Raw genomic sequence first — 27,416 nt, 5'->3', positions numbered from 1 at the left:
CGTTAGTTTGAAAAACCTTAATAAATTTGAAATACCAGACTTAAGCAGATACATTAAATGTGAAAATTAAATTACATTTTTTATTCTGTTTCATCCATTATGATCTCCAGGTTTTAGGTTTTATTGTCTAAAATTATACTTCTTAGCCCACTATCTTCTTTATGTATTTCAGTTTCCACTTCATTATATTTAAAAAATGATGGCAATGATTTGTGCAACACAGCATCCCACTTGTCAACCAAATATTGAAAAAAAAAACTTTTTGAAAGGTTCAGGATTCAGCTCAGCAGGGAACCTGTTGGGCTCTTTCCTCTCAGATGTTCTTTCGCCTTTATTACCCTTGAGATCAGAGATGGAACCCTTAAGTCACGGTGTCCTTATGTAAATGAGGTCAGGCAGAGATAGGAAAGTGAGAAATACAACCTTCAGGCCTCCGTTCTGCTTTATGCGTTTGAAATTACTTCCCTGAGAACAATCATGGCTCCTACAGTTCCTTATGCTGCAGATTGCTTTTTAAATATTTTGGATATTTCTCTTCTCTCTAGATGCATGAAAGCACGAATATATGCACACAACCCCATGCAGAAGATCAAACAAAGATATGATATGATGATATATATATATATATATATGCATACATGATACTGCACTTAAATGGGCAGAGTGTGAATCAGTGGAGCAAAAGCTGAAATAAGAAGTGGACAAAGGGTGGAGGGCACTTGAGGCCACCACATCTGTAATTTTAGAGGTGCCATTCAGTTTCTACTGGATGTGTGTTCTTTTTCTGAAATTCAATTCACACAGTGTCACATCTCCTCGATGCTCATGGAAGTCATCTTTGAAAGTGGGGAGCTGGGGAGCTCTGTGGTGAATGAGCAGGATGTTGCTCAGGCTGTCTGCAGTCTCACTGCTGTTAGCCCTTTGCCCTGTTCTAGAGAGTAAGAAAGAAAGATAACGTATGTACGTACTTACTTTTAACTTTGTATGTCTTCTCTCCTCTTCTCTTTTCTAAATCATTTCTGTACTGTCTTCTCACTCCTCTCCTATTTCCTCTTCCTTTCTGGAGAGACAAAGCAGTGAGGCCTCAAGTCCACCGGAACTGAATAATCACTGATTGTTTCCTCTCTCTGAAATAATATGCTGGACTTAATGGTATGCTGGACTTAATGGTATGCTGGACTTTTAAGTGTTCAGACTTTGTTGAGAGTTTATCTTTTTAACAGACTCAGACCTTCCCTTAGGGTTTTATGAGGCAAGGATCTTCAATTACCATTTGAACAGCAGCTTGTAGATACTGGAATCGTAATGAGGATATATTGTTAAACTGCAAAAGATGCAGCAATAAGAATTTCAAAAATGGCTGCTTTTAATTTCTGTTTCAAACAAATGTGTGAAACTAAAGCAGTGTGCAGTTTCACTGTGGTGATGGAAAGACCTTCAGATAATTACAGATGAGTTTACTCTCCAGTAAAACTCAAGTTGCATGACAACTATGTGAGGTAGGAGTTAACAGGCCGATTTTCCCCCAACTGAAAGAATCTAACAGGAAATACGATTTCCTCCAATATTCCTGCTTTACTGTAATTAGTGCCAGGCCTTCCTGTCCTTTTTATTTCCATTGCATTCACAAGGATTGCTTTGGAAAATGGCTTTAATTGCTAAATAGTTGTCTCATTGTGTATGTTTTAAGGAAAAAAAGAAATAGTTCTTTACTTTAATGACATTTAATAGGTATTCTTATGCAAACCTAAATATGTTTTTGTTTAAATGTAGATCTCAATTCATTCTCCTACTTTAAATATGTTATGTGTTGCCAGGACTGTGCTAAGAAATGCTGCATTGCCTATTCAATGAATTTTTACCGGTGAGACACTGAATGTCTCACTCTCTTCAAAGATGGACAGTTGGTTGGTTCAGATCGTTTATGAGTTGTTTAGATAACTAAGAAGAACCCTTTATACACCCCAAGTGGCATTAGTGTGACCTAGTTCTCCTGGTATAAAAAAAACCTTGACTGTTGGAGTGATTGACTGGCAATAAGAAACCTTGTTTCAAAGAGTCCTGATACTTGGTTAGTAATTGAATGGACTTATTTAAACACGAGACCCAAATGAACCTTGTTTTTCCACATTCATCACTGATCTGTATCTACCATTATTAGGTCTTCATTGATTCTGACTATCTGTAACTCCTGTTTATAACTTGATGTTTTGTGCTTAGTTGTTATCTGAATGAGTCAACCTACTGACACAAAGAATGAAATCCTTTTGTTTAGCACGTATTGATCTGCTCTCTATTGTTCATTTAGTTCTCTCTCTTTCTAAAGCTCTTTCAAATATTTTTATTTTATTTTAGAGAAGCAACCTGCCTCCCACCTTGAAAAGCTCAAACAGTGTCACGAGGTCCATGAGCGAGTCAAAAATGTTATTAAGACAGGAAACAGAATGTGGCGTGTAGTGATTTGGGACAGGATGTATCACATGCTGAGGGCAGGGTTTTTATGACACACATCTAAATGTGTGTTCTCTGTTCACAAGGGCAGAGATTCCTAAATGCCACAGCTGAATAATTCATCAAGGCGACACCTCTCAGAGAGCCCGCTGATGGGGGATGAAGACAGATGGAGATGAGATGAGTCTGAATGTGAGCAGTGGACAAGTGGAGAGAAAGTATGACAGAGGAGAAAACAAAAGGTGGACAATGTACACGTACACAAACAGGAACTGCAGCTTTGAGTCTGTGCGTGTGTAGGTGTGACAGCACATTCATTGTATGTTTTGACAACACAAAAGAGGAGCTCTTATTTATGTGAGTCAATCCTGACACCAGTTAATTTGCATCCATTAAAAGGGACTCATTGGTGGGAAACACGGAGCAGTTGCATCTTATATTTTTTTTAGAATGTTCTTTGTTTTATTAAAAGGCTATCCATGGCCCACCAGCTCATGGGGCGCCTCCACTAGGGGCTGCCACCGCACGGATATAACAAAGTGCTAACCCAAATTTCCCCCTCAGGGATTAATGAAGTATATAAAATAAAATAAATGAGATGAGAAACAAAGGAGAAGACTTTCATTTTACGGGATCAACTATATTTTTAAAGTCTATTAAAACCTTTTAATAAAAAACAAAACAAAGAAAACCCCCACCTAATTTTACTAAAACAAATCCAAACCAATAGAACAACATTACGAGCTATAACTAAAATCCTTGTCGTCTGAGGGAGACTAATTTGTACTTTGACTTATAACAGGTTATGAGATCATTTATAACCTGAGGTCTTACCAGTGATCTGCAGGGTAGGTAGATGAGTGATCTAAACGGTAAAGCTGCTTTTTTATTATTATTATGGAAGATATTAAACTCTCCAGACAAGCATCAACAGATGTACCCATTTAAGTTTCAGCTACAAACAGTTTTTCAGAAGAACTGACGCATCGCATGTGTTGTAACATGTTAATGAAAGTAACCATTGCACTGTTCTTGTGCTACTGCTGATCTTGCATGATTGTAGTGTGTTAGCTGTGTGACCCTTTGCATAAGGGGATTAATAATCACTTCAGGGGCACCTTAAATGTGCACATGTTTTCTTTCAAGGACAAGATAGCCTGTAGAGGTTGATAACTCAGGACATGGCTGTACTGTAAAAATAGATGACAACAAGATAAATATATGCGGCTGTTTTAAGGTGAAGAGCATGATCGGAGGTGAATGACGTAAAAGAGGCAAACTTAAGGGAAAAAAACAGACCTTTTCCTGAAGTTGCTGTTGGCAAAGACAGACTGACCTGCTTAACAAGGATGTGTGGAGAGAGAAAGAGAGAGAGAGAAGGAGAGTAAGAAGGTCAGAGAGGCCACCAAGGAGCTCCAGCCACAATGTATGTGTGTTCAGTGTATCTGTGTGTTTTCACTGAGTTCTATTAATGACTTATTGCCTCTGCTGCTGTGGAGTTCAGGCAGGCTTTAAGAATGTCTTGGACCTCCCATGGCACCATCACTCAAGCTCACACACATCCTAGGGCTCACACACCTTCTTTCTCCCTTTTCATCTGTAAAACACACAGCAGGGGAGTGAACGCCACCAAAAGGGAAATATGGAAATGGGGCTGATGGGTGGTTGGTTTACATTGGAAACTGTCCTCCATCCTGCATTTATTTGACAGGAAGCCTGAATAAATTCTAAGCAGTATTGTATCAAGTAACCTTTCACTGATTACGATATACCTGCATAGCAAAGCTTGGGCAGTTAAACCATATCCAGAAATTATTCTAACATGGTTGTGGCAGTGTATGGAACACCATGTTTAGTAGCCATCCCAATGGTATGCTTTTATGGCAGTTTTCATTTGTCTATTTTTAGCAGTTAACTGTATTATCATGAAATGTTGTATCCTCATGGTCCTTAAAGTATGAATCCAATGCATAAAAAATGTTCACTTATCCAGTGAAATGTTAATATTTATTACAGATTTGCATACACCTCTGTACAATCAGTTGTTTAGTGTCAAAATAAATCTGTTATTTAGTGTGAATAGTGTTGTTGTTGCCGCCACTGTCACCAGTCGTTACAAAAAAAATACATTTAAACGTTTGTTATATTAACCCGAGATAATGTCGTTATATTTTGTTATGTGTAACCCACGGCGTGGCTGAGAGAAGACATTTACTGGATAATGTGGAGGACAGTGGGCCTCTGAGGGTGCACTCGAGCATGCAGTATTTCACCGTGTGTACAAACAACCATCTGGACTGACTAGGGATGGATACGGTGGCTTTCCTGAGCAGAGGCTTTGGATATTAATGTGAGAAAGCAGAGCAGAGAGGAATGTGTCAAAAAGATGTAAAACTGGAAACACAGATGGCATAAGTACTGTATGTTCTATTTATACAAGTTCTTCGGATAGATAGATACTTTAATTAATCCTGAGGGAAATTCAAGTGAAGTTATTATTATTATTATTATTATTATTATTATTATTATTATATAAATTATATAAAATGCAAGTTTGTTGAATATATATATACAGTACATACATACTTATATACATGCATACACACACACACACACACATATTCACATATATATATATACACACACACACATTAATATATTTTCCAATCAATCCTTTCTGATAAGGCTTTATTTAATCTCACATTTTCAGATCAGTGACAAATAGTCACAACAAAGACATTATGAAGATGTTACACGCTTTGATATAAAGGTCACTTTTCATTGGAATCCAAAAAAAAATAAGACCAACAGTTGATTTAGACATACAGCGGGGACTTCCATGTATTGGAGCTGATCTGAGAGGAGCGTACAGAATGTGGAAAAGTAAGGCGGATGTGGAAAAGATTAAAAAGGTGATGAAAGGGATGAGTGGAGGTGAGAGACGAGGAGAGGAAAAGATGTGTGAACTGTAAGTGTGAGCAATGTCAACATAGAAAGGGAGAAGAAGGTGATGGGGCTTTCTGCTTTTTTGATCATGTGACTTCAAGAACACATTTCCCAGATCTGCCACCAAGGGAAAGATACGCATTCTGCTTTATATTTTATAGGCTGACATATGGAGCTGCTGTCGTGTAATGCAATTATTCGGCAGCTGTTTTTGTGGTTGTATTTCCATTCTGCGGACTAAGAACGATTTTGTTTCTAAGTCCGGCTTAAGTAGGGCAGGACAGAGAGACACACACTCTAATTAATAGATAATTACAAGGCTTTGTAATTCATCAAAGTCCTGCGTGGTCTCCAGGGCTTCAGTATAGATAACACATTACACTTCTCAGTTCAGTCAACTCCGGCTTTGCTGTATTTCCTCTTACTAATGTGGAGATTTTCTGCGTCTGTCCTCATTCTGTATCTAAATGGAGCTGATGGTTGATGTGTGAAGCTGGGAAGCCCCCTCTCTCCTCCTTCTTCAGCTGATGTGCTCTGGTGGGGATGTATCTATTATGCATACATATTGCCTGCAGCTAGATCTTCATATTTGTGACACTCCTGTCATGTAGGAAGTCTCCAGAAACCCTTCCTGGATCGAGTACAACCTGAAAAGCAAATTCCTGTCAACTTCAAGATGCATACAGTATATTCATGTTTGTGCAAAATTGGAAGTGATGGTCCTTATGTCATGTTTGTGCAAAATTGGAAGTGATGGTCCTTATGCATACCTGTATTTAACCGGTGGCCTCCTGTGATGTGTTGGTTAGAAAAGAAAGACACCAGGATATCTTTATGGTTGACCATCACTTATTTTTATAAACACATGGTGACAAATAAGGTCAGCGTTATTCCTGTTGCTCTCCCCGCCCTGTCAGAAAGAAAAATAAAGGAAAAGGTTCAACTAAAAATGTTTAAATAAGGAGAAAAGCCTGCACTCTTACTGAGTGCAATAAAAGGCACTACATTGTCTGTCAACAATCACCTGAAGAAGACCTCTGATTGGAACATAGTGCGGTACAAAGTTTTAATTGTTGAAGAGTAAGGTAAGTGTGCAGAAATTAAAACATACACTGCAGATATTGATAAAGAAGGAGATGGATTGTGGTAATATATTAGCCAAAATAGATGACACTCTTCGGTCACATATGAAGTCCGTTTTTTGTATGTAAAAGTGCAATGAGGCTGTAAATGTATCTTCATTCAGTGTTTGTGCTTAAGCTTAGTGCTTACTTTACTTATATCAACCCTCTGTCTTTATTTATCCTCAGATCAGCTTCAAAAAGTAAATGAGTGGGACATTGCTATAGTTGGTTCCATGGTTGTGTTGGTTCAAGTGTGTGATGGTGGTCGTCATGCATACCTTGCCTAAGGCTGTGAGACCTTTGTTTGTTTGTTTTTCTCCACTCTGATTAGCAAAATATGAAGTTACATATTCAGTTTCCATGTGATAAATGCATTAGATGTGGTAAGTTGATCTTTTATTGGAGCTTTAATTGAGAAATGAAGGCTGTAAATGACTGGTCGTTCTGTGTTTGTGCAACGTATGCATACTTCACTTGTCATGCCCGGCCATTATATGTCCATTAATTTGTCTCCACACTGACATGCAGTTCCCATGAAGCACCATAGTCAGCTTTAGACAGAGAAACATTGCAACCACTCTGCGAATTCCTGTTTAGTCTTTGTTTGGGCAGTAGTGTTGTTGTGCTCCACAAGCATTGCTTAACCCAGCCACAATTTGTTCATCTATTTTTCGCCACCCAGCCTGCACATATGATCATCTGACTAAAACAATAACAGAGAGCCACAGCCAGCCAAGGCTCATCCGTTGTTCTCCTTCACTCCTCACCCTTTCCCCATCCCTCTCTCTCTGTTGCCGGGGTTACAGCAGGACCTGGTGCAGCTCCTGGCCACTGAGGCTTTGTTCCACAGATGGCCCCGTCATCTCGTACACTCCGTTATTCCTCCTGTTAGCCTCCGACGTGCCGCGATGTGTCATGTGCAGCTGCACTCTCGCCCTGATACCTATCATTATGCTAATATGAGCAGTTAATTAAGTAGTCCACTCACACACACACTTGGGTGCAATGTCCATATGGACCTCCTCTTCATTTGTGAATATTCAGATTACAGCACCCCTGTGTGTTTTTACTGTTTATGTGCATGTGGAAAGGAAAAGGATGTGGGATGGCTGAGGGCATGTGACTGGCTGAGTAACAGGAAGACACTGCTTGTAAAAGTGCAGTGATTAAAAACCAGATAGAGAACCAGTGGATTTAATGAGTTGTCTGTGGGGTAATTACGAAGACTGACTATAGCTGCCATTGCTTCTCCTACAAGCATAGCAGTAGGACAAATGTTTAAAAAATCTATGCACAGATATTTGAACATTGACTTTACTTACGTGTATTTCATTGAAAATCCTGCACAGCAGGGGTCAGTCTTCATATAAATAAGCCTCCTTCTTCTATTCTCTTGTGAATCAAAGCTATCTGTGTTTCTGCCTGTCTCTCTCTTTCTCTTACATCAGCCGTCCTGTCATTCCCCCAGGCCTCTCCTGGATAATATACCAAAGAATCACCTTAATTTATTTTCCAAGCTACAATGGCAGGCTACCTCGGCACCTTCATGTTACAGCCTTCAACAGTTTTCCCATTTCACAATAAAGCCAGAATTTTAGATGTGTACTTCACACATTCTCAGTCACAGTATTCTGTCCTGTGAATATACAATAGTGGAAAAACAAACGAAATAGCAATGCAACTTTTCATGCCATTGAAAAAAGGTCTATGACCATGGTGGTCCAGCACTTTGTTCCAGGCTAAAATATTTCAATACCTATTGGTGTGATTTCTCTTAAATAAAAAAAAAAATGCATTGCTGTATCTTACCAACCTTTCTAAAATAACGTTGACCACATGAACTTACTAGACTTGAAAAAAAGTACATACTATTAGGGGATGGGCTATTGTGGCAATTGGAATTCATACAGACATTCAAGGTGCAGATTTGAATCACAATACCTTTGATGATGGGGATCCTTTAGTTTGACTTTTTAGTGAACTCTGTTTCTTTTATTATCCAACCTTCAAATTGATGACATCCAAAAATTAAAAAAACAATGCTACAACAGTACAACTGATGCTTGCATGCCAAAACATCAAACATGCAAAGATTAGAATGTTGACTGCGACTGTGCTGACATTAGCTTTTAGCTCAAAGCACCGTTACACTCTAACAGAGCTGCTTGCATGGCTGACTCATTTTGCTTTTAATGACACTTCAGTTCAACAAGTACAGTTGATAATGAGAAAGTGGGCCCTGCACTAATGACATATTTTAAATCTTGAAAGAGCCCCAAGAATGTCCCATGAGAATTTTTTTGTAAGAAACACTATCATTGCTTAATTTACCAATAGCCTTATAAGATTATTTTTTTTAGTCTTTGACCACTACTTGTAAGGTCAAGCCTATGCCCATAAAAATGCTGACACCTGAGCAGATTGTCAATTAGCTGATCTCCAGCCATAGTCCTCTCTTAAAGACATGGACTTATCCTCTGTTTCCAGGAACTGTGTGAATAAAAGCTATAGTACATCCCTAACAGAAGATCCAAACCAGCCCATTTTCTCAAGTGCAACCAGATGTCCATGACCTCAGCCAGCTGAGCTGCTCTTCCTGTAGAATGACCCATTTCCCCCTCACATGCTCCTCAGGCCCGTTTCAATGCCTTCCAGTCAGCCACATTCCTGTTTGAAAAATTCCAGTGCAATGTGCAAGGTAGCCTCATTTCGTAGGTTAATACGGGAGTATGGGTGGTCCTATATTTAACACTGAGAGTAGAATCCACATTAAGAGGGCCCTTTGGCTGTCCCTGTGCTCCGTCCCTGAAGACTGACTGGCCCTTTTAATACAAGACAGCTTCAAGTGGCCTAAATACGAAAACAGGCTCCACATTGGATGTTTCAGAGAGTCAGTCAGTCATTAGCAATCACCGTCATTAATTTTGAACATATAGCTTTACAAGTGTCAGTATTTAAATAGTTAGGAGCAGGGATCCATCTGCAGACCTTTTGTTAATAGACCTCATTTTGATTTCTTCCTCCTGCAATACTTAAACTGTGGATTTTATTTTGTGGCATCAGTAGAATGACCTTGAAGCACTTGGATAAAACCACATTTTTATTACGGTTTCCCTGGGAAATAATACCTGGTATGTCGAAGGATGTAAATTGCAGTGATGAAAAGGCTCTCTCTGGACTCTTACATGATAAACCAAAGTAACAACTTACATATATATTTCCAGTTGGGCTTTGTTGATTGGTGACTTCTCAGGTTACTCCGGTTATCCAATGCTCATTTGATCTAATCAGGAGGAAGCAGCCGTTCATAATCAGCAAACACAGTCATCCCTCACAATTAGCAGGTCTCTTTCATCCTTTCCTCTCTTTGATAGAGTTTCCTACCACTTGTTGTTGTTTGCATGCATAACTGTGATGAGTATCCGTCTGTCAATGCAAACAAAAAACAAAAAAACTAAAGGAAACTGCTGAGGGGCTTTTACCACTCTTAAAACCTCCTTGCAGAGCATATTCTACTGAGCAAGCAGTCAACTTTAAGCATGCTTTCTTTCTTTCTATTCTCAGCTTCCATACACCACCACCTCCCACCCACCTACAAAGTCCCACACACACACATGTGGGAGAGAAATACAAGTGTTTGGCATTGCCAGGATTACTAAAACCTTATACATCCCTAAACGCAAAGCAGCTCTTTGTAAAGTGAAGAGCAGCACATTCACCCTGTCCTCATTTCTTCTTAACCTGTGAGACCATATTGTGTAAGTGTTGAAGATGTTTCTCACCACATGCTAGGCATACGCGTGATCTAGTTTAAATGTACTACACTCTGTTGATAAAGTTGTGGTCTATCTAAAGGTTTGTGATTATGTACCTCATTTCAACCAAAAAGGTATTTTCTCCCAATGAATTCACAACCCCACACTTCTCTGATATGCTGATGTTTCCTTTTTTTGCAACAATAATTAGTTACTGTTCTGAGTAAGTTCCTCCTACACAGGCTGACTCAATGAGATAGAATTTTTACCTGCAGCAATGTTTTTCTTAGCAAGAACTGTTTAAAGAAAAAAAAAATGTCCCTGAAACTCTCAATATTTTCTTTTTTATTTCTTCATTTCAGCACCTTGGACAGCAGTGCACCAGGGGCAATAAAACATCATCACAAATCTCTAATGGAACATTTTTTTAAAGGGCTATAACTTAAGATGTGTTAATGTCAGATTACTAAAAGAACTTAATATACTGACTACTTGTATAATTTGTATCAAAGGACCTACAGTTTTGTTGTGTGGATAATCATTTTAAATTGAATGTTTTTCATTTTTAGCAAAATGATTATTTTTCAAAACTAAGTATGCAAATATTTGATAAGATTTCAAATGAAAATCACTATCATTATTTCTCTTCTTTTCTCTCTCTCTCATTTCTCTCTTTTTATATCCGTCTCTGAAGCCGCTTGTGCTGCAGTTGACCCTTTGACATTTACCACTAACCATCAAATATTAATTGCGGCTACCGTGTTTATGTTCTTCTACTGTAGAATTGCGTATTTCCCTTGATGTAGGTGCTCATCATGCTTTTAGGTGAAGATGTTTTTTTATTCTGTTTATTTCCAAATATCGGTCTTACTGGATCTTTGATATTCTTTACAGCTATTTCTTAAACAACAGGTTTAGTCCTCTCCCTTTGACCTGTTCGACATCTTTCTTCTTCTCCGCGCACTTACTGTTTGCTTCTCTTCACTTAAACGCGTAACATGGCCGGTCTGGGCAGCAATTATACTTAATATTGCACATTGGTTTGCTTGACCAATCATTTCTCTTTGCCTTCATTGAGAAATCATCGAGAGTAGAATTCTGCAAAATGTTCATTCTTCAGGTATTTTTATATTCAACATGGCACACCCAAATCCGCTCATATATATAGGATGAACAAAAGATGTAACAACGAGTAACGCATAAATCTACTGCGATGTATTAAACTGTTCCCTAAAAGAATATTATCTGATGTATTTATGAATAGCCTGTTTGGAAATTTCCTGTCTGTCAGCAATGACCTTGTATAAAAAGAGAACTCTTTGGACTTGAATACTGAGTGTGTGTGCGTAAATGTATGTCTGAGCGCGTGTCTACGAGGCGGAGAGTGGGAGGCGGGCACGCCCAAACCCTGGTGTTGAATGACGCCCGTATCTTGCTTCTTGTGTACATCTGTGCGTGTTGCTATTGGTGGGGGACAGGGAAAGGTACCCAGCGCTGGCGCGCCGTGGGCGGGTGGCATGCCTGTTTATAACCCAGATCTCTCCCTGTGGGCGGGAACAGCAACAGTAGAGAGTGAAAGTGACGCGGAGTGAGGGAGACGGTGGAGGAGACGAGGCTGTGGCGGCGGCTGTGGTTGACCAGGGCTCGCAGAGGGGGCGAGGCGGCCCCCCCTGTATGCGTCTTCAACCGCGCATGGACGACCACCTCAGCCTCCTGCAATCACCCCCGCCGAGCGCGACAAAAACACGGGGCGACAATCTGGTGAACCACGGATACACTGAGACAGAGGCCGACGTGATGACCGTTGTGGCTTGTGACAATATGCTGGAAGAGTCATCGGCTCTCCCAGGCCATCACTCTCTGGACCGATATGAACCAGATCATGAATGTTGTGAGAGGGTGGTCATCAATATCTCAGGGTTACGCTTCGAGACGCAACTCAAGACTCTCTCACAGTTTCCAGAGACACTGCTGGGTGACCCTAAGAAGAGGATGAGGTACTTTGATCCTCTCCGGAACGAGTACTTTTTCGACAGGAACCGACCCAGTTTTGATGCAATCCTTTATTATTACCAGTCTGGGGGGCGCATCAGAAGACCCGTAAATGTTCCCATTGACATTTTCTCGGAGGAGATCCGCTTTTATGAGTTGGGTGAGGAAGCTATGGAGAAGTTCAGGGAGGATGAGGGCTTCATAAAAGAAGAGGAGCGGCCGCTGCCAGAGAATGAATTTCAGAGACAGGTGTGGCTGCTTTTTGAGTACCCGGAGAGCTCCGGTCCTGCGCGGGGCATCGCGATAGTGTCCGTCCTGGTCATTCTCATCTCCATTGTCATTTTCTGTTTAGAGACATTGCCGGAGTTCAGGGACGACAACAGGGATCAGATCACAATTGCACCTGTGATAAATGGAACGCTCCCTTATTTCATCAGCCCCTTCTCAGACCCGTTCTTTGTTGTGGAGACGTTATGTATCATATGGTTCTCCTTCGAGCTCCTGGTGCGCTTCTTTGCGTGTCCAAGCAAAGCCACATTCTCCAAAAACATTATGAACATTATTGACATCGTGGCCATCATCCCTTACTTCATTACACTGGGCACAGAGCTGGCAGAAAGGCAGGGGAACGGACAACAGGCCATGTCTTTAGCCATACTGCGCGTAATTCGGCTCGTTCGGGTGTTTCGTATTTTCAAACTTTCACGTCACTCAAAGGGGCTTCAGATTTTGGGACAGACTCTTAAGGCCAGCATGCGCGAGCTTGGTCTGCTCATCTTTTTTCTGTTCATTGGCGTTATCCTCTTCTCCAGCGCTGTCTACTTTGCTGAAGCAGACGACCCAGATTCGGGTTTCAGCAGCATACCGGATGCATTCTGGTGGGCTGTGGTAACCATGACAACAGTAGGATACGGAGACATGCACCCCGTGACAATCGGGGGGAAGATTGTGGGGTCACTGTGCGCCATCGCTGGTGTGCTAACCATCGCTTTACCTGTGCCTGTCATCGTCTCCAACTTCAACTACTTCTACCACAGAGAGACGGAGGGTGAGGAGCAGGCACAATACCTGCACGTGGGCAGCTGTCAGCCTCTCGCGGACACAGAGGAGCTGAGGAAGACTCGCTCCTCTTCATCCCTCAGCAAGAGCGATTTTATGGTGATAGAGGATCATGGAATAAACAGCGCATTCAAACAGCAGCCTAACTTCCCCACCACGACTCACACTACGCAGCAAAACAACTCTCAGAACTGTGTAAACATAAACAAAAAGATTTTTACCGACGTGTAGCCCAGAAAGAGCCACGAGTCTGATCACAGGAAGCGTTTAATGTGACAACACAGTCTGTGAGCTCGAGCGTGTAATATCAGATAAGCCAGTCAGAGAGCAAATTATGTGTTTAAAAACGCTGCTTTATGATCCATTTAAAGAATCGATTTTTTTTCATTTCAGTGATCTGAATCCATAATTCTCCGTGGATCCATTCGCGCTTGGAGAGAGAGTTCTTTAAAGTATTAAGCCGACTTTTCTTGTCTGAGCGAGGCAAGCGACCTGTTGTGAAGTGTGCAATAGCCAAAATATGACCACAACAAGTAGTAATAGATGCTTTATAACTGTGAAAGACGAGTACATATGTAAGGACACTCACAATGTATTAAGGAAGTATGCGTTATGAATCGTGATTTGTCAGTCATCGCCTGTGTATAATATTCATAATAATTTAAATGTGTGTTTGAACACATGTTAAGTCTGAAAACACAGTTATGTATATTATTTCATTAGACCGTTCTGTGCTCTGCCTTTTCTGTGCGTTAAAGTCTAGTCGTCTTACAAGAAAGAACCACAATCATTTCTCGTTATGAACTGTCCTTATGCGCCTTTGCACTGCACTGTATAAACACAGGAGCCAGTCTGTTTATAAACTGTCAGCGACTCATTATCGGTGCGCGACACGAGAGAGGAGAGACATGGCACTCCCTCGCGCGTACACAGTGATCAAAGATGGCGTGCACCTCTCTTCGGATTCCTCAAATATAGCCCGGTGTGATGCAGTCTCCATGGTGATGGTCGTTTCCTCGGTAACCCCGGTCACCGTTGCCATGGTTCCCTTGTTTCCACAGTAACCTCCCAGATGGCTTTGAAACTATATTTAAGTTTATCATCCCAAAAATCCAATTTTGTGATAAGACTGCCGCGTGCGTAAAACACAAGCCCCTAATCGTCAAACATACCCACTGACTTCAGCATTGACACACATCAAACTAATGAAACATCAAGTAGTTAAAGTACAACAATGAACTACCCCTTGTAAATGAAGCAAGCCATATATAATTTGGAGAAGTGGAAGGACAGGGTGCGGGTGAGGAATTATGAATGGACTGGGAGCACGTTGTGTCTGGATGTCTGGAGTGCACCTCTGCGAACGACCAGCAGAGGTCACTGTTCTCCCATTGATGGAACTGGTAAGTTCTGAGCACTGTCACTGAGAACAATCCTTTCACTTCACAGCAGTGATTTTACAGTTTTACACAATTGCGTTATAAAGTCGTCGATTCAAGCAGACCAGTTTAATTTGGTAAATGACAGTCCATCAAAATTAAAGGCACATTCTTGAAATTACACCCGTGGTTAAGTGGATTCATATTTAATATAAAAAATAGAGTTAGTTGATGGACTGTCATTTTCTGTCTTTGCCTTGATTCAATCTTAAGAATATATCCTAGTGGTGTGTCAGCAGTTGCAGGATATGTTGTTTTGACCTCCATTCGTAGGAATGTGAGCTTTCCTATGTTCTATAAAGGTTTGGACACTCCTGCAGTGAGCCCAGTTTGTCTTTCACCTTCAGCTGACTTTGTCTATCAAACGAATAAGGGCACCGACAGCATTTCCACCCAGTTTGTCTCAGTGCTGCCCTCCAGTGTTCATCATCTTCTCCTAAAAACAAACAAACAGGTGGCTCTGACCTAATATGTGACTTCTGTCTTTGTTTGCTAATGGTGTCAAAGACACAAAGACAAATTAGAAACATTATTGTCATTACAGGTTTCTTGGGAAAAAAAAAAAATTCATATAGCTTATGCTGTAAATTAACCATATGCATGTGGTCTATGAGCCCCGTTTTGCATTCTTAAAATGAGCCTCTGCTTTTTATTGTGAGTTCTCTCATGCAGATTTATTACCAGAATTATGTTCCGTGTTCTCCCAGATTGTGATTATTCTAACTGACAAAAGACACGTGGGTGAGAGGGATATAAAACGTTTAAGAAGCCAGTCTGAGGGGATGAGGCAGGGGATCTATCAAGCATGTTCTTTGTGGCTGTTTCTGCATATGTGTGTGGCAGTGCTCTTATATTCCCCTGCAGTTAAGGATGAATAATAACCAGGTCTCATTAGCTGGTTGTTCCCTTAGGCAAAGTGGGAGGTCCCACAGAATGACCTCTGGATTGATTATTCCTTTCTATTTTGACCCCTGACCTTGACTTCATATTTCAGTGATAGCTCTGCATTTGACATCAGTTAAACGCGCTGCTCATTTGAAAGGTCACATGAAAGCTCCAGCGGAGCTTTTTTTAAAAACGTTTATCTAGATTGGTCCGTCTGGATATTATTGTCATGGGCAGGATGATATATTAGAGAGAAAAAAAAACAGACATTATGGAATACTGTGCCATGAATGCTAATCTTTTCAATTATTCTTCTGTCTGTCTTTGGTTTGTGTCTCCAAAGCTCACTCGCATTTATATTTGTTTGTGCTAATTACACGTTCTCCTCATCATCTTTCTTTAAGTTTACCACTGTGCACTTAAGTTTAGACTTTCATACAAGGCAATTTGTCATGACCGGATGGTTATAAGGGAAAAATCACAGGACAGTCTGCTTAATTTAAAAGTTGCCTCCTTTCACTCCGAAGTGAGTTCCTGAAATTGTTTACACTTTGATTTTTGCACGAGGGCTAATGAGACTGCCGGTAGAGGAGCAGCAGTCGTGCATTTTTAATAAAACCACTGAGCTGTATGATGAGTCTGGCGAAATTGCATTTATCTAAAAATCTGCATTTCCTTTTTCTCCTCCTTCTTAATCCCTTCATGGGTTTTTTTCTCAGGTGAAGGTTTTTCCATTTTTCTGCACAGATCTTCTGGAACATTTGATGACTGCAATTAGACTGCCTACAATTTAGGTAAATATATATTTCTATAAACAAGGGGAGTGAATATGACATTTGTGTACTTTAAAAGACATTGACTCAAAATTAGCTCTCTGACATTTAATTAATCTGTTGTGACCCTTTTCTTTTTATTCCTTCTTCTGTTTTTTCCCTCTAGGGATGCAATGACTCGGATCTTCCTGTTGGGCCTGACAGGCCAAAGTTAAAAGTTGAGACAGAACTCCCCCTGGATCAATTTCTCTTCCCCCTTATCTGTCTTGTTTCTTTAACCAGGACTTATAAAGAACATTGCCTTACTAATCTCTCCCTCCAGTCGATCAGCACTTATTCCAAAATGCAATCACAAGAATATAAATATAAACAGTAATTCATGGAATCATTTTCCATGCTCAGTGTGATTCAGGCAGTTAAAGAACTTAGGTGGAGCTGTGTTGTGGATTCTGACATGTCTACATACTGCTTTCTATCAAACAAGCCGATATAGGAAATGGCCAGCAATTTTGCAAAGCACATTTCACTCCTGAACTTTACATGGATTTCTGTATTCATGTTCCCAGTGAATGACATTCTCTACGAACAACAATAAACAGCTGTCATGTCAAGTCAAAAGTAGCGACAAATGAGGCCAATGTCATTAACTGAAATAAACTGTGACACAAATCAAAGACTGTTAGCCATATGCCTTTCTCAGCTCTGTGCTCTGTGTTGCTAATATGTAAAGCACACACATGCCTAAGTGTGCTGGTTGCAGCTGTTCCCTTGACTGGAGAAGAAGAACAAAGGCATGCAAATGCACACAAAAAACAGGCACTGCCTACATTCACACATGTGTACACATGCCTGTGGATGGCCTTCTTTTATCCCAGAGTGCAATGGTGTTTTTTAGGGTTTGGGTATTTGTTCTGAATTATTCTGTGCTGTCTTAAACATGACCCATACATTGATCATAAGCTGTACTTTCTTTATTCAAGCTGCAGCCTGCTTTCTCTGAAATGCCTAGGGCAAATGTAAGTCCAATGAGTGATATTGTATCCATTATATGTATGTATTGTTTATTTATATTATGTATGTAAGTATGACTAGAGGCACTTAGATACCAAAAAGCCATTTCTGTGTATGTTTCTGTACAGTAAATACAATGCACATTATTCAGTCTTAAAATGCATTTTTTTCCACATGAGACCTTATGAAGGTGTCAATTATTATTTTACATTGAGAAAGTGAAAGAAGGGGGGATATATATGGTCAAAAAATATGGGGAAAAAAAGCGAAACTTAGGTTCTATAAAAGGCAATTTGTCGTATGGTAACAAAATACTGATCTATTTAAATGTTTAATAAACCCTGTTCCATTAAACAGCAGCATTAAAAAAAAAAAGAAAATAAAAGTTACCGTTTTAATCCATTTTCTCAAAGAGTGACTTCTTTATGAGTAAACGAAGATCCTTTTTTCTGAGCCCAGCTGGTTCCAGTCAAACATACTTGCAAAGTAGTGTTCACTACAGTAGTGTTACAGACAGAACCAGGTGAACTCTCTTTAAGTAGGTGACTGGGCCAGGCCTTCATTGGAAAATACGCATCTTAGTGTCAAAATCAAGATATGAAGCAAGAAAATAAAAGATACTGTTCTAAGGTTTAAAAAATAGGCACAAAGAATTTGACCCGGGGGAAAAGATAGTAACTTCAGATTTTAAGAGAACATTTGGCTGCTCATGGTGGGACCTTAAAGAGAACTGAATTGTGTGTGTGAGCTGAGTGGAAAACTGCACATCATCCCTGTGCAGAGGAGGTAAATATTAACATTCTCCCTGAGCCTCACAGCCATCACACTGTCAAGCAAGTGTGCTTTATTACTTTACTGAGTCCACCAGTTCACTAATAACTCTGCCATCTCTCCAGGCTAGTGTGTGTTCACAAGAATTAAACTGCCTTCCTGTAAGGCATATTAGAATTTATGTGATGGATCAAGACTGAGTGCTCCCCCTGATCATCAGTACAGAATAATAATGGACAAACACCCCTCTTGTTTTTCTGATGCTGTCATTTTCTGTCTCTTTGTATGATTACAAAATGCATATGACATCATCAAAGCTCACCACTAGACAGCTCACGGCTACAGCAAGAAATCTCCATAGCAACAAGGGAGGGTTGTTTTTAACATAAAGAGAAAGGCTGTATGAAACAGACTCAGCCCTCTGCAGGTGTACTGAAGGTATCACTGAAAGGATCTACGGTTGTATTCAACTGTTGCAGTGTTTGTGTGTCAGTGGCAGGTTGGCAGTCTGTGTTTGTGTGTATGTGGATATTATAAACGTGTGTGTTGTTTAGTGAGTGTGCGTATGTGTCTGGCAGAGGATCAGTTAATATTCCCCACAGGGAGACTGGATCCCACCATGTAGGGAGTCCATTTGGACAGCAGGTTTAAGTGCAGATAAGACAATGCCAATATCAGCTTGTACGCACGCTAACAAGCAAAGAGGATTTCAGGGCTCGATGCCAACAACAGCTCACGAGGGGAAAAAAATATATCTTAAGGAAGATCAATTACTTCAATGACTTAGACTGCAATAACTATTTATTATACGTTTAAGGCCACTCAGAGACAGGGGATACACTGTATGTTGTTGACACAAGCTTTAAGTTAATATGGTCAATTCTTTCCTGAACATTAGCGTACGTACCAATCCAGCAAGTTTGAACCAATAATGTTATTAATTTAGTTATCTAAAGCTTCTGTTTTTTTTTTCCTTTTAGCTCTAGTTCGTGTCTCTCATCAAACTGAGGGGAACTGTGTAATTCAGCACTTAACGGCTCCTCTGTGTTTTTATTCTTGCTGTTGGAGTTTAGAATTCTGTAAAGATACAGTAAATATTTGTTTCTTTTTCATTTCTATTGATAAGGGGAATTGTACAGCTGTTTTAGCTGTAAAGTCCTCTGAAACATTCTTCACATAGCATAACACAAGATTGAAACACCTACATGTTGCTCATTTCTCCTTTGTGGCTTTTTCACATCAATGATATTTCCAGACTCCCAAGCAAAGCAACACTATTGGCAGCTGGTAAAGATGGTTGCTAAGGGTGATGATGCTGTTGCTAATGCACCTTCTTGAATCAGATTAAATCTGGATGTTGATTGGCTGATTAGTTGAAGTTTGCAGCCATAAACCCATGGGCATATCGTTGAACTATATCCCGATTATATGTTTATGCAAACAAACAAAATAGACCTCCTGACTTGTAGAAATACACAATCCTTGATGTACTCCAATTAGAAATTCAAATTCAGATGTCACATCACATATGAATTTTTTTTGTCAGCTGGTGGAAGGATGGGTCTGCTGCTAGTCATCTCAGCCGTTGCTGTCAAAACAAACAGACTGTTGGTGGAGAGATAGATATTGTGAAACGGAGAAAAAGAGAGAGAGAAGAGGCTGTGCTCTAAGATGAGTCATCACTCTGTCACAGTGACCTTTGTCTATACTGCCCTCTCTAACTCCTTTGTTCTATCCATCCATTTCATTTTCTGCAAGTCTCCTAACATCTTTCTTCTGTGAGACACATCTGCTTATTCTGACATCATTTCAAGCCTTTCGTCCTGTTTGAATCACCATTAGCCTCTTTGTAAGGAGATCTGCATATAGCAGACATATTGCACTATGCATTCATTGGTCATGCATTATAGATGTCTTTCTCCAAAGTTTCCCCTCTAACCAAAGCCACACCTTTGTGTGCCAGAGTTAGGTCATTGATTTTTCCTTGTTTTCAAAGGCTGGGGAAACAACAGAAAGTGAAACCACATACAGAATCAATAGCCGAGTACTCTACTCAGAGGGTAAGGACATATCTCATCATGAACGCAGTGATCATCATCAGCCAGGATGCTCTCAACAGGCAGGTAGCGAACTTCCAAGGTCAGTCTCTAAATATAGAGGGACCACACAGGGAGACATCTATGATGTGAGAGGAGTGGGAGGAGAAAATGACTGGTCAAAATACACTTGTTTTATAAATAAGTTAAGGCTTTCCATCAAACAAAACACAGATTTAAGTTTAGTGAATGGATCTATACTTAAAGTTCTGTCTCCTCTTTGTTTTTTAGTGTTTTTACCTTAAAATAGCTTTGCTTAGGCCGTTTCCATTCTACAATTAAAATAGTTTCATCATTGAACTAAGAAGAGGTATGAGTTGGAGTTCTAGTTTTGTAAAATGCCAAAATGAATTCATAATGAAAAGGTGTCTTGAGAAGTAAATTAGTGTAGCAATGCAAAATCATTAGTGTCATTTTATGTGTTTTAATTTGTATGTGTGCACAGGTTTTGTGCATGGAACTTTAAAGTTTCTTGTCTTGGGCCTGTTAAGAAAACATAGTCGAGTAAGACTTTGTGATTTGTGTTCTTCACTTACCTGCATGTGTTGTCGTTTGTTGTGCATGCACATGCTATACTGTACTTATGACATCTTGAGGTGCATGTGCGTACGCATGCACGTGTGTATTTTCCCATCCACAACCCAGATAGACTTCTCAAAACTTTAAACGTCTAAACATTCTGGTCTTCTCCTGACGCTAATAAGAGATTGTTGAAAGTTTGCTAACGTGATAACAGCCATTTTGGGGGGTCATTTGATTGAAAGCATTCTTAAGTTTCTTTGTGAGGTTCCATCTGGTCTGCTCAGCTGAACACAAAACAGAATCAATGGTCCAATTGAAACACTTGGCCCAGGCTAAAGGAGGGGAAGGGGAATTGGAGACATCGGACCTAAATTAACACTCTCTCAGACTATTTAGTTTTAGAGTTAATGCTGACTTAAAACATTCTATTAACATAGCCAGTTCGGTTTTCAACTATAGTTCCAAGTATGAAAGAAAACTTTCAACAGGTTTTGACTTATTCATCCCCAAATCCTTTTTTAGCTCAGTCCCATATTCCATACACATTGCACCCTGTCCTGTCAGTAGAATTGTGTTATAGAGGATTTCTAGGGTGTGTGATAAATCATTACACAGCTGACACCAGCATTTGGATATTGGCCGGGCTCTTGGCAGAATTGTGCCCTCTTCATTAACATTCATGGACAACTAGGATTCAAGAGCCCTTGGTCATCAATCAACCTGCTTATGTAAGAGTGTCAATAGCTCCTTATTGAGATCCCCAGCTAAATGATCAAATTGGTTATCAGCTCTGTGCTCTCTATAGCAGTGAGCGACTGCTGCTCTAACTCTGGTACCTTGTCATCATCTTTATAAGTAGTTTGACACTTTAATTGGAGAAGGATTGCATATAATGTTCAACCTGTCCTTGGGAGGCAGAGAATGGCAGAGGAAAGAGAAAGCATGGGGGTTGGTTGAGTGGTTTTCCTCATATAGTCTCCAGGGAGTTGCAGAGTTTTCTTCTACAGTATGTGCAATTCGTGCTTACTGCCTGGAGACATATCTGGGTTTGGCGTCTGGCCCATTTTGACTTAAGTGGGTTTGTTCCCTGTCCCTTCATTGCAAAGCAACGCTATGCATTGTAACGATAAGCAATGTCAATGTGTCACACCAATTGCCAGTATAATTACTGGGCTCTACACATGAACTCTATCTAGTTTGTTTCTGAGTTAAGAGCTGTTAGCATCAGTCCTCTGTGAGGCTGTGTGCCTGAACTTATAAGCATCAGTCATACAATGTAAAGGTCTGTTAATGATATAAACATAATCTTGGAGTCAACAGTACTGAAGCCAGCCTAATGTGTACAGTTGAAGGACCTGACATGTGGCACACATGGTTCGAAACCAGTGACATACTGTGTGAACACATGAAAGCCTTTGTATTCAAACATCAACATCTCATTCATTTAATTTATTGCCCTATATTGTATTTTTAGTTCATTACTTTCCTTATACATTCTAAACAAATGAAAATGTGATATTGTTTGTTTGAAGAAAAAAAAAAAGTAGATGCAGAGGACAATAATGAAATTGGAGAAAACAATTTATTAGTTTTTTGTTGTACAAGTTTCTACAGTTAAAAGTTTATTTTTTGTTTGTTTGTTTCGTCCTTTTCGTCCGTTAATGTTTAATGAACCAAAAACAGTTTCCTCCCCGTGGTGGGCGATGCTTCTTCCCCTTTAATGTGTAGCAATGAGAACATGAGTGTCGGGTGAGGGGGGAGCGCAAGGAGATGGGGCGAGGCGCTCAAGAAGCTGTTAGTATGCGTTACGAAGCACTTCTGCAGCCCACGCGTCTCAACTATGGTGAATTTTAGTGAAATATGAGAGACTCGGTAAGACCCGGTTGCTACTGCTGGTCGTGATGAGATAACAGCAGCCGGAGATATCAGTCTCACAAGGGAAGAAGGACAGATTTTAAAGGAATGGACTCACGACCTCACGGCACCAAGAGGACACAAACTGGAAACATACGTGCGTCAGCACAACGAGAGAATCAGGGTGAATTCCGTGCATGCCATTATCTGAAATGATGCTTCAGAGTGACAGATAATGCTATGCTGCTTTGTTTAATGCATGGAGTCTATTGTGGCTGTCCATGATCTACACAGGAAGGGGGCTGCAAATTGCTTGAGCATGTCTGGCACCTGCCACTCCAAACTAACTCACTCGTGCTTGCCATTTAACAACAACACTGTAATTTAGTAATCGAATATCCCAGTGCATGGATTTGGCTGCTTTGTCACAAACGTATCACCACATAAATAGTTTCTAACCTTTTAAGACGCCATCAAAGGATTGTGTTACTTCATGGAATGGGTTGTCAACATAAGCCTCCAGTTGTTGCTAATGTGCATCATTCGTTTTTTCATATGGATATTCCCCATCAGAAAAAAGACAGTGGAACTGACGTGATGGATGGAATTTTAAAAAATTAAATTAAATTGAAGCAATACACTGAAGCAAAAAACATCCTTGGGGATCAAACAGGTGATTTCACTTTATATGAGACCACCGAGCATGAACTCACACTGAAAGCAACGCCTGCCTTCCACAATAAGTCTCTGCAGATCAGCAGGATCACCTTTGCTGTTGTTGCAAGCTGCCGCTTATTGTTCTGAACCGGAGGCGTCATGTTTTGCAGCTGCCGGCATTTTAAGATGAGTTTTTCTCCAACGACAACATCCTCGCCCCCCACACCCCAACGCCCCTACATGCTTCAACCTGTAGCCTAGCTGCATCTCAGCATGTGTCTGCTGGTCACTCACGCATGGGGGGGTTACTCATGCATCCTCACGCCTTGTCCCCTCTCACATTCCCGCTGCTGCGTTGCTGCAGAGCCGGAGTTTGGGCTGATATATGGCTGACAGGGAGGAGCTGCTTTGACCGTGGAGGCTGACTTTTGAGCAGGTACTTCTGCTAAGGTCTTTGGTCTGGCCTGATACGTGCCTGAGGAGTAAGGTACGACTTTTTGGAGTTATTTTTAGAAGCTGTTGCATCTGTGCTAGTGTTTCTGCTTTTTCTTTCGTTGCAATCATGAAACCTATGTTTTTTCAGTAGCCTAAGGAGTTTGAGGTTTCCAGTTTAAAGCCCTGATGCAGTTACAGTATAACTCAGCCATTGGCTTTGAAAACATGGCTTAATAATATTTACTAACGAAAGCAAACAACTTTTAATTGGATCAATAAATTGATGATGTTTCTCTTGGCTCATGGAGGGAATATTGGTCATATCTCACATACAGGCAGGGACACTTCCTCAAAGATGGTACGGAGCACTCAGCACATAATCAGATTGGTTGGTTATAATTGAACCCTGTGAGAGCTGATACAGTATTACTGGCTAGCATATTGATCCTGCAGTGTGCTCATATGAGAGAGAACTCAAAACCTAATACACATAGACACAATGGAGCCAATTCCCCCACCCCCCACTTTTTATAGTCAACTTTTATGCTCTTGCCCTTTTTCAAATAACACAGTGTTCCTGGGCAGATGTTAAATTTAGATAATCCAAAAATGGATACCAGTGTAGGTTTTGAATACACATGCACACAATCTGAGTTAATGAATTATTTTAAAATGGTGAGTGGTCTTTCTCATAGCATTAATTTTTGCAGTCTTTCTCTACTTTCTACTCTGTCTACTAGCCACAGGCAGAACTGTCTGTACCAGAATCCACCTGTGTGTGGAGGCTTTCCTCTTCTCCCGGCCAGACTTGGCCCCACCCTATCTGAATCCTGCAGGTCCCATCTCCTTCCAGCATGACAGTTGCTACCAGCGACACTGTGGATGAAGCAGCTGCGCAACCAGGTCAGCCTCATGACCAGTACAACCCAGAGCCGGACCATGACTGCTGTGAGAGGGTCGTCATCAACATTTCAGGCTTGCGCTTTGAGACACAGCTTAAAACTCTCTCTCAATTTCCAGAGACGCTGCTTGGGGATCCTAAGAAACGGATGAGGTATTTTGATCCTCTCCGGAATGAATACTTTTTTGACCGGAATCGACCCAGTTTTGATGCTATTTTGTATTATTACCAATCAGGAGGGAGGCTGCGTCGGCCTGTTAATGTGACACTGGACATTTTTTCTGAGGAGATCCGGTTTTATGAATTGGGTGAGGAGGCTATGGAAATCTTCAGGGAGGATGAAGGTTTTATAAAAGAGGAAGAGAGGCCTCTGCCAGAGAATGAGTTTCAGAGACAAGTATGGCTGCTTTTTGAGTATCCAGAGAGCTCGGGTCCTGCTCGCATCATTGCCATAATCTCTGTCATGGTGATTCTTATCTCTATCGTAAGCTTCTGTCTGGAGACGCTGCCTATTTTCCGAAATGATGAAGAGGAGATGTACAACTATCCACTCCAGACCAATGCCACCTATGTCTATCAAGGTTCAACTTATTTTACAGATCCTTTCTTTATTGTGGAGACCCTCTGCATCATCTGGTTCTCCTTTGAGTTCCTTGTGAGGTTTTTCGCCTGTCCGAGTAAAGCTGGATTTTTTGGAAACATCATGAACATTATTGATATCGTGGCGATCATCCCCTACTTCATCACCCTGGGCACAGAACTTGCAGAGAAGCCTGAGGACAGAGAGACAGGGCAACAAGCTATGTCTTTGGCTATTCTTCGTGTCATTCGTCTGGTGAGGGTGTTTCGTATCTTCAAACTCTCACGCCACTCCAAGGGGCTGCAGATCCTGGGACAGACTCTGAAGGCCAGTATGCGAGAGCTAGGTCTTCTAATCTTTTTCCTGTTTATTGGTGTGATCCTCTTCTCAAGTGCCGTGTACTTCGCGGAAGCAGACGAGCCAAACTCCCAGTTCAGCAGTATCCCTGAGGCCTTCTGGTGGGCAGTTGTTTCAATGACCACAGTGGGCTATGGAGACATGGTCCCAACAACCATCGGAGGAAAGATTGTGGGCTCTCTTTGTGCTATCGCTGGTGTGCTGACTATCGCCCTGCCTGTTCCTGTCATTGTGTCAAACTTCAACTACTTCTACCACAGAGAGACGGAGGGCGAAGAGCAGGCACAGTATCTGAATATCCCAAGTGTGCCTAAAGTCAGCTCAGCCGACGATCTGAAAAAGAGCGGTCGGAGTGGCAGTGGATCCACCCTCAGTAAATCGGACTATGTGGAGATCCAAGATGCTGTGAACCACAGCAGTGATGACTTCAGACCAGAGGCCACGAAAACGGGGAACTGCACCCTGGCCAACACAAACTATGTAAACATCACTAAGATGCGTACCGATGTATAATGTAAGCTGCTGTTGAAGGTTTACTTGAGTTGGGGTCTATAAGGACTGTAACTGGAGGATGTAACTCCTTGTTATTGACCATATGGCGCCCTCTTTGGGAGTCTAGAGCAGAAGGAAGGGATTAAGTTTGAGAGGTTGTATTGAGGACTTTAATGTTCTCTGACATTCCAAAGCTCACACTGTGTCATTGATCCGCCACTCGTCTTATGTAGGACTTTGTCAGTGTCTGCATGGAGATAGTCGTACCAGTGTGCCAGTAGTCATTCTGCTCGCAACAGTAGCCATGTTGTAGCCTAATATTAGCATAAGGAATCTGCTCAGACATGGAAGAAAATGCACAAGAAATAACTGAGATCAACATACATTTAACTTGTAAATGTAACTTAACATATTCAATTGTGATTAATAACAGACCATACTATCAGCATTCCTGTGCAACTTTAATCTGCTGCTGTAACTGCCATGGTCCTGACTCAGAGAAAAAACAAATCAATGATATTGCAGCTGTTCTGTCGGGGGAAAACTGAACTACCAACAGAAGAGAGCAATACGAATGTTTTTGTCTGAGAAGAGGCCTGAGGGTATGAGCACTCCTCTCATGGCCCTTTCTAGATATTAGTCTAGTACAAGCTCTGTAGAGACCAACAGATAAATGACAGCGCTGTTACTCTGGACCCCCATAGCAAACCTTTTTGTCCTTACATTTTTCCATAATGATGTCCAAGTGTATAGTGGTGTGCTCTGCCTATTTTTCTTAACAGCCAATGCTGAGTAGAAGACGGGTCCAAACAAAGGAAATGCCTCATCATTTAGTCGCGTGTGCTCATTTGATTTGATGCTTTGTCTTTGTTTTTAGCAATATGATGATTGTCTGCTTGTCAAGTACATTTCTTTTTAGAGTTACACAAAGAAACAAAGATGCATATTTTCTCTACAGTTTTCCAACTCAGTGCCTATTTCTCCATCAATTGTCCTCTAACGCCATCTTTAAGTGTCTCTTCAAGCATCACCCAGGTGCACTGTAAAAGACACAGTGAGTAATGTCTGGTATGATGCGTTTCTTGACTTTATAGCATTCCATATTTGTAGAAATAGATTCAATAAGTTGAAGGAGAGAAAACGGTGAGATTTTTTTTTTTAATATCTGGGAGTTCATTTTAAGACTGTAGTTGTGATCTACAAATAATGGAGGGGTTTAAGGACTCGACATTTCTCAGTGGGGATTCTATTGGCTGAATATCAAAGGAAGAGCTCAGTGTTCAATTCAAATTGAACAATATCAGTATCAATTGTTT

At 40.8% G+C, this 27,416-nt stretch overlaps 3 protein-coding genes across 8 annotated transcripts in view; all 3 read left to right on the top strand.

Annotated features, from left to right (window-relative positions):
• The window catches only part of kcna10a (potassium voltage-gated channel, shaker-related subfamily, member 10a), a 96,600-nt gene that overhangs the window by 46,353 nt on the left and 22,831 nt on the right, over nucleotides 1–27,416 (top strand). Inside the window, exons 1-3 of one of the 3 annotated variants that reach the window (XR_013780469.1) lie at nucleotides 14,488–14,730; nucleotides 16,371–16,445; nucleotides 16,591–17,581. The exons of 1 other annotated variant lie outside the window; for it this stretch is intronic. The gene's annotated coding sequence lies outside the window, so the exon portion shown is untranslated. Of the gene's footprint in view, nucleotides 1–14,487; nucleotides 14,731–16,370; nucleotides 16,446–16,590; nucleotides 17,582–27,416 lie in introns of those variants that run through there. One more of the 3 variants, XR_013780468.1, reaches the window with a different exon arrangement.
• On the top strand, nucleotides 11,653–14,476 carry LOC306834302 (potassium voltage-gated channel subfamily A member 3). Its single transcript, XM_079360140.1, is given in 4 exon segments — nucleotides 11,653–11,751; nucleotides 11,753–11,801; nucleotides 11,804–11,858; nucleotides 11,860–14,476. Coding segments are annotated over 4 exon segments (1,860 nt in total). The 5' UTR covers nucleotides 11,653–11,694; the 3' UTR covers nucleotides 13,559–14,476.
• On the top strand, nucleotides 22,444–26,129 carry kcna2b (potassium voltage-gated channel, shaker-related subfamily, member 2b). Of its 4 annotated transcripts, XM_079360145.1 has the most exons (4): nucleotides 22,444–22,862; nucleotides 23,700–23,822; nucleotides 24,511–24,673; nucleotides 24,791–26,129. In XM_079360145.1, the coding sequence occupies exons 3-4, from the start codon at nucleotides 24,625–24,627 to the stop codon at nucleotides 26,119–26,121; spliced, it is 1,380 nt and encodes a 459-aa protein (XP_079216271.1). In that variant the 5' UTR covers nucleotides 22,444–22,862; nucleotides 23,700–23,822; nucleotides 24,511–24,624; the 3' UTR covers nucleotides 26,122–26,129. The 4 variants fall into 4 exon arrangements, with proteins under 4 accessions (XP_079216271.1, XP_079216270.1, XP_079216268.1 ...); XM_079360144.1 differs by having other exon boundaries at nucleotides 22,444–22,835; nucleotides 24,511–26,129; XM_079360142.1 differs by having other exon boundaries at nucleotides 24,511–26,129.

This window comes from Symphodus melops, assembly GCF_947650265.1.
Source record: "Symphodus melops genome assembly, chromosome: 13".
Lineage (NCBI taxonomy): Eukaryota > Metazoa > Chordata > Actinopteri > Labriformes > Labridae > Symphodus > Symphodus melops.
This window is presented reverse-complemented; position numbering and strand designations above follow the sequence as displayed.